The sequence below is a fragment of the Crassostrea angulata genome, chromosome 8, assembly GCF_025612915.1.
Source record: "Crassostrea angulata isolate pt1a10 chromosome 8, ASM2561291v2, whole genome shotgun sequence".
In the NCBI taxonomy this organism is placed as follows: Eukaryota; Metazoa; Mollusca; class Bivalvia; order Ostreida; family Ostreidae; genus Magallana; species Magallana angulata.
The window spans coordinates 33,242,322-33,252,110 of NC_069118.1; the positions used below are offsets into that span (position 1 = coordinate 33,242,322).

The window sequence follows — 9,789 nt, forward strand, 5'->3', positions numbered from 1 at the left end:
AAAAAGTCGAAAGAATTTTAAAAACAGGGGAGAGAAAAAAAAATTCAATCAACGATTTCAAAAGATCGAAAGTGTTTTCACATATAAATTGATCGTCCATTGTTGACTTAACGGTTTGGGTTAAAATAAACATCTTTTGTGTGAGTGACCACCGGACCCTGTGTTGGCAATACCTACAGTGCCCGCTTTGCCATGGACAACGAGTTACACACACAAACAGTTTCCATATAGACCTGTAGCGTAGCGTCGGGCCAGCAATCACTTACTCCTGGTCAGTCAACGGCAGACGGCGGCAGCTAGTTAGCAGAGGCTTGTAGATACTTATATACACCAAACAGCAAAAATATGGGAGACGAAATTGATCTTAGTAACAGGGATCCCAACTCTCTGAACAGCCATCTAGGGGTAAGTGTGTTAGAGTTTACGTTTTTTTTTTTTATTTCAATCTTGTTTTGAAAAATGTAAAAAATATATATATATTTAAAATAATAAATTGAGAAAAGAACACGCGGTAGAGGTTTCGTGTAATTGAATTTCTTTTTAACTTCTTATGCCTAGAAATTAATGAAACTAAATAACTATCTTGTTCGATTTAAAACTAATTTTAGAATTAGAATTAATTGATTATAATCTTTTTTCTAAAATATCCAATGAACGTTCGTTTTATTTACGCTGCGGGGGGGGGGGGGGAGGGGGGTACTCAAAAACAGAATGCAGGTGGTTCTTTATAAAATGAAATTCTTATAATTTATAAAACTAGTTTTTCAACCAGTTTTTTAAGATATCAAGAGAGAGAGAGAGAGAGAGAGAGAGAATTGTTGACACTTGGGTTTCCATGGGCACCGTCTATTGTGCAATCCACGTTATTGGCAGACCGGAAACATTGAATTACCCTCACAATGTGGATCCATAAAGCAATAAATGAAAATTAACACACAGTCGCAAAATGTGTAGCTCTGAAGAGAAAAAAAAACTGAAAAACAAAATCAAATATAAAGAAAAATGTAAAGAAAAAAAACTAATATTAAAAATAACATTGATAGTCTTTATTTTCAAATTTCAACATGTAAATTGAAATTTTCTTTTACTCCCTGTGTGGATTTTTATTTAAATTCAAAATTTAATATGCTAGTTTAATAACAAAATATCACTGCCCGTATTTCCAAACTAAGTCCAAGTCCTTTTGCATTACAGACTCTTCATTTCAACGACATTTTCGGCGAACCTGATGGTACCCACAGTATTGACTGCGTCTGGAAACTGTCCCACGCCTGCTTTAACCTCTGGAAAAACCTCTGCTACAAACTGATGACCCTGTGTTTCGGTTGCTGCATCGCCGCAGAGTGGGGCTGTGAGTTTGCCTACATCGCCTTCTACCACGTCTGGTACATCACTCCATGCTTCAAGTGGCTTGAGATCAACTGCGGGGTTTGCCAACGTCTCTATGCTATGTGCATCAACTGCTGCATGACGCCATGCTTCGAATCTTGTGGTGGAATCTTCCATCATTTTAAGAAATGAACATAGCAACTGATTAAACTTTTTCTAGTCTTCGTCTGACTTGTTTTTCAAACTTTATATGTGATTCATTTTTCACATTGCATCTGTGATAAATAATATTTATATTTCATGTCCAAAGTTTTCGGATTTTTCGCCGATGTGTACATGTTTTTATGTAAGAGAGAAATAAAGTTCCTTTTTATTTAAAGACAGTTACTAGTATTCGTTTTTTTTTATTTACATGTAATTTGGTTGATGAACGTTACAAAGAAATACTTATGTCGGGTCTATTACTTACATATATGGCAACTGAAGTAGCAATAATGATATAGCCAATTTACAAAGCGGCTAGCCAACACATATATTTGAATCATATACATTTTAACCGGAAATGTCTTAGCGCCATTTCGAAGTTGCTGGTGTCACACAGGAATCTGACGTACGCCTGTCTATTTCACCGTTGGCCATTCAGACATCGGCTGTAAGACATCAATGGAATTTGTCCAAATGTATGCTATGCCATCCTCTTTTAAAGCATCAGTGGCGTCGGAAGCAAATTGAAAGTGGGGGGGGGGGGGGGGGCTAGACTAATCCTCAGAATCTTGACAAAACCCAATTCCCAAAATCATGAAAATCCTAATCCGTGGGGGAGGTGGGGGGGGGGAAGGGAGTATACCTATAGTTCCAAAAAAAATTTCTAACCTACCAAATTTTTTTCCCCAAATCATGAAATTCCTATGGGGGGGGAGGGGGGTGGGGGGCCTAGTATACCTGTAACTCCAACTTCTCAATATTTCAATATGTTTTCAAGGTCAATTTCAGATCAATTATATTTACTGCGTTACTGCGAGAAAAAGTGGGGGGGGGGCTGAAGCCCCTATTATGATATGTGCCTAATAGTTAGGCCAAACTATGCAAAAAAAGTGGGGGGGGGGGGCTAAGCCCCTCCCCTAGCCGCCCCCCCCCCCCCCCTGGTTCCGACGCCTATGACCATTTTGATACGTTTACTAGATATTGTCAAAAACATTTTTTAAAAGCCTTAGATTTTCGGTATAATTTCAAAACAAGTTGCAAAAATAAGTAAACGCTAATTCAAAACAGAAGAAAATATGCAAAAAAAAAGTAGACAAAGCTTTAGAGTTCGTAAAAAAAATATTGTTGAATTCAGTAAACCACGACTGAATGGTCAACAATGAAACAGCTAGACAGGGCTGTGTCACATTGCTGTTTGATACATCTATCCAAAGTCGTAGGTCTTATTAAAATGACTGTACATCATACCGAGGGTTGAGATCGTGAAAGACTGTGTCACCTAAAATAAGTCAATCGTAACCCTACCGTATCAAAGCTCAAAGAATCTTATAAGGAAGAATCGACTTCGAAAGATCCAACATCTTTTACCTAAACCCTGAAACAATAAATTCCACGATCAGTTGCGATTTGTCAGCTCGTTATTAACAGATCGCACGACAGTTTTTGCTTAGATTTTCAAAGACTTATGGCAAGCGTTTATCATAAGACTGATCGTTAATTTGTCACTATTTGACCATTAATATAGACTTTGGACGTTGACAAGGAAATATGTTTATCGCTATATATTCAAAAAATACATGTATATACCAGGCATTTACAATTAAATTCGATCGTAGGTTTTTCTCCATGCTTGGAGCAAAACTCCAAATATATACTCACCGTCTTTGTAAAAAGCTATAATAAATGTTTGCGTAATAACTTTTTGAAAGCTTCTCTTTGTTGTCATGATGGCTATACTTATTCTCGGGCAGTGCTTATTTATTGTGTTTTATGCATTTATTATACACAGGACTATACAAATTATATAAGTTTACCTAGTCTACTTTATCATGTCGGCTTCAGGAACATTATTCATATAAATACTTTACTATACAAAAATAAGTTTCATGAACATTCTGATAGCGTTTTAATACTAGCTTTTCTTAAATATTTAGCCTACATTATCCCCTTTGAAGTTCTGAATTTTCAAACATACGCAAGGGTACCCAAATCAATATACTTCGTGATCCAAATCAACCACATTTTTGATTAGCACTTTCCATACAGTAATTACGTCATGTGGTGGAAATAGCATGACGCCATATCTTTATTTTGTGTCGAAACTAATATTCGCGGGATAATTTTTTTCGCTAATCATTTAACAGAATGAAAGCCGTATGAGTCACAAATTAACAATTTTTGTAACTGTCGGAATCAACCTTTGGAAAATTGCGCGTAATTAAGTCTTAGTTTTACGCAAAAAGGGGTACATGTTTCAGACAGAGACTTCCTCTGATTGTGAATTAATATGATTAAGTTGGGGAATAGCTTGGTAGGATGCCACAATGTGTAAGCTTTCACTCCTGTTTTAACCTAGTGCTTAGTTTGCTGATCTTGAACGACCATACCCAGAACAATAAAAAGTTTTTTTTAATATACAATCGATTTTCTCTTTTTTATACAATTTGATATTTCGATTCTTCATCGGGTCTAAAGTTAGAAAGGAAGCCTTGCGTATTAACTGGCGCATTTCAAACAATCAGAAATTTTTCGATCGGTAATCAATTCAATTTTTAAAAACACCGCGCATGCACTTGAAAAAAATAAAGTCAATATGCTTGGAACCGCTTCTACGGTGCACCAGTTGAATATACACGCACCGACAAAGAGTTAACGATTAAATATGAATATTCGTATTTGTTATATTTCAGCCTCATTCAGCTTAATCCTGCAACATCTAAATGGGACTGTTTGCAAAACACAATGACATTTTTTAACGAAACAATGCCACGAACGTCTGGTCGATAGGTAGCCCGAAATTGGATACAAAACTAAACCATTGTGCATGATCCCTCGTTTTCTGAAGCATTGTAAAGAGTTTTCATGTTTCATGCGATTTAACCCAGTCATGTTTAGAAAAGAAACTTTAAAAAGAAACACTTGCACGTAGCATCGTTTCCCAGAAGTAATCAAGGACCATGCCTGCCCCCCAAAAAGCAACAACAACAACAAAACCAACAAATTAAAGAAAACACCAAAACAAAATAAATTAGAAACTCCGTTAAAAGCTAAAATTACTCAACAGCTAGAAAGGTTAGGCAATATCAAAGTTTGCTACATGCACGTGCCTGAATCGAAGACATTGAGTAATTGAAGAAATTATTATTTTATATCAATGTGGATTTATTGTTTCCTTGTTTCATTTGATTTGATCACATTTTATTATTCAAATATACAATCAAATGAGATTAGGCAAAATTCAGAAACTTAGACCACCCTCTCCCTAAGGTCTTTATACTTATGACTTCATAAATGATCAAGGATTCTTCCCATTCATCAAGGATCTTTACAGCGTTGATATGAAACAAAAGAAAGAACTATATATGATAAGAGTAAAATTTGGCCCCCATAATTCACCATTTTTTAAAGTGTTTCGGGTACAATAAAATGTTGTGTTATAATTTAGAAGAGTTGATATAAAATATATTTTTCACATATTTGTTTGATTTATTTGCAGTCACTTGCAGTATATGACGTCAGAAGTGACGCTATTTCTATAATTCAATCAAAATCAGTCGAAAATTGACATTTTTCTCATCTTTTTACGAATGGGAAATATAGAGCGCATGCTTGAACCAGGACAAATTTTTTGTCACTTATTAGACTTGGCTAGATACATCTCTGATTAAAATATTTTGTTGGTTCAAGCATGCGCTCTATGTTTCCTGAAAGAAAAACTGCTTGAAAACAAGCTTTTTTATGCTAAAATTGCAAAAATGGCGGGAAAAGGTTGTCTTTACATTGCCGTATTTCTAAATAGTGGGCACTTGAATCAAAATGAACATGAAGTAAAAACATCACATATATTTCTGTACAAAGAAAACAAAGAATTGCAGTAAAATAATGATATTCCTTTTAGGGGGCCATTTTAGGCCCATACCATATATAGTCCTTTATCATAATTACAATTCAATCACTTATTAGGACCAAAACTTGTACAAGTAAGAATATGAATTCCTTTTGTTATAATTTCAGGTTTTTTTCCCCATATATTTCAATTATCGGAATCAGATCAAACTTAAATAATTAGTTTAATACCACCAATATGGTTGTTGATTCAGTTAAATGTCAAGTAATCATGCGTTCTTGAATCGTGGCTTTCTCTAAATCACAGCAGACATTTTGACCAGAATTAAGTTCTAGTTATGCGGAAATAAAAATCACGGCAAATGTCCCCACAGGTTCTGGCACTACGGTTATCCCGGCCCACCACCGCTAAATGGTCTTGATCACAAATCATTGGAGACAACTTATCATGATGGGCTTAGTTTAGCTAAAGCCCAGAGTGTAACGGTTCCTACGATACAACAAGCATTCTTAAAGTATTTCAGAAACTGTACATGTCTCCTACCGGCATCCCCAATTTTGAAACAATTGTCAATTTATTTGCTAGAAAGATTTAGGTCTGGAGAACATTTTGTTCAAGATTTTTTTTAAGACCAAACCCCATTAGTAAATTAAATGAAAAACGTGTAGTTTAAAATTGATTTCTTCATCATGTTTTCATCCAATGTTGGTCCATTCGAGTTTGTAGGTGCACTAGCGTAATTAAAAAAAAATTAAAAATCTTTAAAACGAGTGGATAGACATAAACGCAAGTTACACTCGAGTATAGATAACTGCTGTTTTGGATCGACTGACACAGTAGGATAGATTCATTCTTTATCTGTAGGGCATCATTATGAAGCTACACAGGAAATTTGAAATCAATTCGCCAAACCATAATGCAAAAAAAAACGGCTGGAAAACGAAAGAGGCCATATTGTCTGATAAACCTCGAGAAAAACTATACTCCCCTCCGGTTTCACCGGTAGGGGGACTAATAAATGATTACATAATTTTTTTTTTTGGCGATAAACATGAGAGATATAATAGGACATTTTTGCAAAACACAGCCCAAACTTGTCTTGTTCTTTTTTATACTTATTTTTATACAAGCCCATGGAGTGAAAGGAATTAACAATGCAGTCTTTTCATTGTCCAATTACAATTGCTTTTCATGTGTTGCATTGGTACGTGCATAGACTGGTCCCTCCTTTTGCTAAAAATCATCAGAAATTTACCTAAAATTCTTTCAAAGGGTCGCCTGCTTTTATTTCTAATATTTTTTTTCACGAACACAATTTTGGTGAAAACTCTCATCACGTGCACGTTGCAGAACATCTCATTATATAATTTGTTTATAATACACTCTCATGTAATCAAAAATTTAATAGAATATAATATAAAAGATTTTTGAACTTATAGATCATAGTTAAGTTTGGAGATCTTTGATTTTAAATTTTTAAAGTAACACATGCAATTTTGAAGTGTATAGTCTTTGAAGGAATAAAAAAATATCATTAAAAAGGACGTATATTTTAAATGTATTTATAAACGTTTTATAAACCGTCAATATAAATCTCGCTTCAAAATTTTGTAATTTTATAGTGTAAATTAAACAATTTGAACTCGTACATGTAAATCAAAACTCTGGTATTATTTACTATGTTTTTAACTTTTGCCATGTTTTCATTTGCTATATATGCGGTCCGAAAATTTAAAAAATCGGCCCATCTAATGGCTTAAGGTTACTGATTGCCCGTAACTACTATGCAAATTTCTAAACGCTGAGTAAATAAAGTTGGAAAGAAAAATAAAAATCGAAAATCTTTACAGTCAGCTCTGTTCAATAAAGAGTAAAGAGTATTTTGCCATTGACTACAACAACAATCACTGTTGGTCAATGAGTTTGTGTTAGTCTTTAAAGGAATATAACTGTTGGAAACTGGTATCCAGGTACCATAGCATAGCTAGAAGTCGGACCAGACACACCGTCCTTACTCGCTTAAAGAATTAAAAAAAAAATTCAAAATGTCTTCTGACGGCGATGCTATCGATTTGGAGCACAGAGATCCAAATGCATTAAACAGTCACCTAGGGGTAAGCGGTGTTGTGTAATGAAAGTTTTCAAAAAAACAAGAAAAAAAAAGGAGGGAGAAAAAATGAATATTGAAGGAATTTATTGTAGCATACCATTAAGGAAAAGGCAAAAGCCAGGAAGAATTATAGTGAAAACTTATCTTTAAATCATTTCGCTTTCCTTTTCAGAATTAATGTAACATTTCTGATCAAATTTTTCTTCATACTAGCCATAAACTCTGTAATTTGTAGAAACTGCAGACTTTTGCTTATAATGATATTTTCTGCTAAATGTTATAGGATTTCATTGCTCCATGTTTCCTCCCTAAATTCCAAAATTCTTGCTTTACAGACTCTTCATTTCAACGATATTTTCGGCGAGCCTGACGGTACCCACAGTATTGACTGCGTCTGGAAATTGTCCCACGCCTGCTTTAACCTCTGGAAAAACCTCTGCTACAAACTTCTGACCCTGTGTTTCGGTTGCTGCATCGCCGCAGAGTGGGGATGTGAGTTTGCCTACATCGCCTTCTACCACGTCTGGTATATCACTCCATGCTTCAAGTGGCTCGAGATCAACTGCGGGGTTTGCCAACGTCTTTATTCTATGTGCATCAACTGCTGCATGACGCCATGCTTCGAGTCCTGTGGTGGAATCTTCCATCATTTTAAGAAATGATCTGTTTAGTCAATGCTATGTGCGACTGAGTGTGAAACAGTTCGGGTGATATAAACCTTATATTCTCAAACTTTGAAATTATTTAATGCGAGAACATGGCGGCTGTGATTAAAACAAACCTTTAATTTCCTCGCGCAAAGTGAATTTGGAGTGATATTAGAATGAACAGTAGAATAACTTCATTTGCTTCGGCAAAAACAATTCTTTGGATTAAAAAAAAAACATATTTATATATTTTTGTATAATATGTGTATATAACACAGTTAGTCTTCAACTGTAATAAAAACAATCAATTTTCTACTTTTAATTTTGTGTTTGGAATCAAATAGGCGGCGGGTTTTGTTTCTTTCGAAAATTAGTTGTTTTATTAGGAAATGTACGACTGACGATAATGCCGGTATGTTGGATTATGATAGTCTGCATAAAACAGTCAATTTAATCTTTCGTTAGCTCTCAAAATATGAAAATTGCTTCTCTTTTTTTTTTTGGGGGGGGGGGGGGGTAGCCTTTAGGAGGCTGGGGTCTGTAATCCCGTAACACATGATTATTGCAAAGTTATGAGTTATTGATTGGTTTCTTTAAATGGACAGCACCATTCGATTACCAGAATGTCAATTACATTTGTTTACTACTGCTATGGTAACGAAGCATACACAGATCTAGAAGTGCTCTCTTCTAGAATAGTTCCAACATGTAAGGTAAAATCTATATATCTTTTAAATGAAGTCGGTCAAAAGAACAAAAAAAAAATTTAAAACAATTAATTTTTGAAAACCTCAATACCACTGACAAAATTTCAACAAAAAATTTAAAGCAATATACTCTAGATTTTTCAGAAGTTTATTAATAGTGCTTCGACGTTGCTTATTCTTTTATTTTTCATGTAAATTCTAAATGTATATATTTACATTTTCCAGTGTCTTTGCCTGTGATAACACTACGTATCGATTTTGTACTATAAAACCCATAATACAAGTGACGCCAAATTGAGGCGCCAGCGGGGTTTGCTTATTTATGTTTAAATATTTAATCGCACAATGGCTAAAAATTATATAAATATAAGTAATACGGAATCATTCTTTGAATATTATGAGGTGATAATTTCGGTCGGGGTGTGATCAAATCTATCACAAAGCCCATCGGGCTTTATTGGATTTGATCATGCCCCAACCAAAATTATCACCTCATAATACTCAAAGAATGATTCCTTATTCCTTATATATAACCTACATGTAATACTATACGACTAATACGAAATAAACATGTCGATAAATTATAACGGAAGAAAGATTCCTGTTTGGTTTCTGGAATATTTATGTGCCAAAAAAATTCCTATAAAGTATGAAAATACAAGAATTTTTTTTTTAAGAATAAATGTTTTTGACATGACCATTGCAACGAGTATAACTGTTAAAATATCACAGAAGATATTAGGATGCACGTGCTTTTTTGAAACTTTTAAATCATACCCACACAGTCCACTATACAAAATTGTAAAAATTTAAAGAACAAGGTACGATTGAAAACCTATTCATAAACTTTTTCTATGAAAACAAATCATTTTCATATGAATTATTTCTAGATATAATTCATATGAATTATAGAATTATTTCTAGATTCTAGATAGTGTCGTAAAA

At 34.3% G+C, this 9,789-nt stretch overlaps 2 protein-coding genes across 2 annotated transcripts; both read left to right on the forward strand.

Moving 5' to 3' along the window:
• The first annotated feature begins 245 nt into the window (after nt 1-245).
• Nucleotides 246-1,716, forward strand: LOC128160355 (caveolin-1-like). Its single transcript, XM_052823665.1, has 2 exons — nt 246-405; nt 1,195-1,716. Exons 1-2 carry the CDS (start codon nt 346-348, stop codon nt 1,519-1,521), a joined length of 387 nt encoding a protein of 128 aa, XP_052679625.1. The 5' UTR covers nt 246-345; the 3' UTR covers nt 1,522-1,716.
• A 5,617-nt stretch (nt 1,717-7,333) lies between these two features.
• LOC128160344 (caveolin-1-like) lies at nt 7,334-8,416 on the forward strand. The gene is made up of 2 exons (XM_052823651.1): nt 7,334-7,494; nt 7,826-8,416. The coding sequence occupies exons 1-2, from the start codon at nt 7,426-7,428 to the stop codon at nt 8,150-8,152; spliced, it is 396 nt and encodes a 131-aa protein (XP_052679611.1). The 5' UTR covers nt 7,334-7,425; the 3' UTR covers nt 8,153-8,416.
• Nucleotides 8,417-9,789: the final 1,373 nt, after the last annotated feature.

Excerpts from the sequence above, each read along its gene's own strand:
- LOC128160344 (XM_052823651.1), top strand. The coding sequence starts at position 7,426 with ATGTCTTCTGACGGCGATGCTATCGATTTGGAGCACAGAGATCCAAAT. Across the intron at positions 7,495-7,825 it reads CATTAAACAGTCACCTAGGG|ACTCTTCATTTCAACGATAT; the intron begins GTAAGCGGTGTT and ends CTTGCTTTACAG.
- LOC128160355 (XM_052823665.1), top strand. The coding sequence starts at position 346 with ATGGGAGACGAAATTGATCTTAGTAACAGGGATCCCAACTCTCTGAAC. Across the intron at positions 406-1,194 it reads CTCTGAACAGCCATCTAGGG|ACTCTTCATTTCAACGACAT; the intron begins GTAAGTGTGTTA and ends TTTGCATTACAG.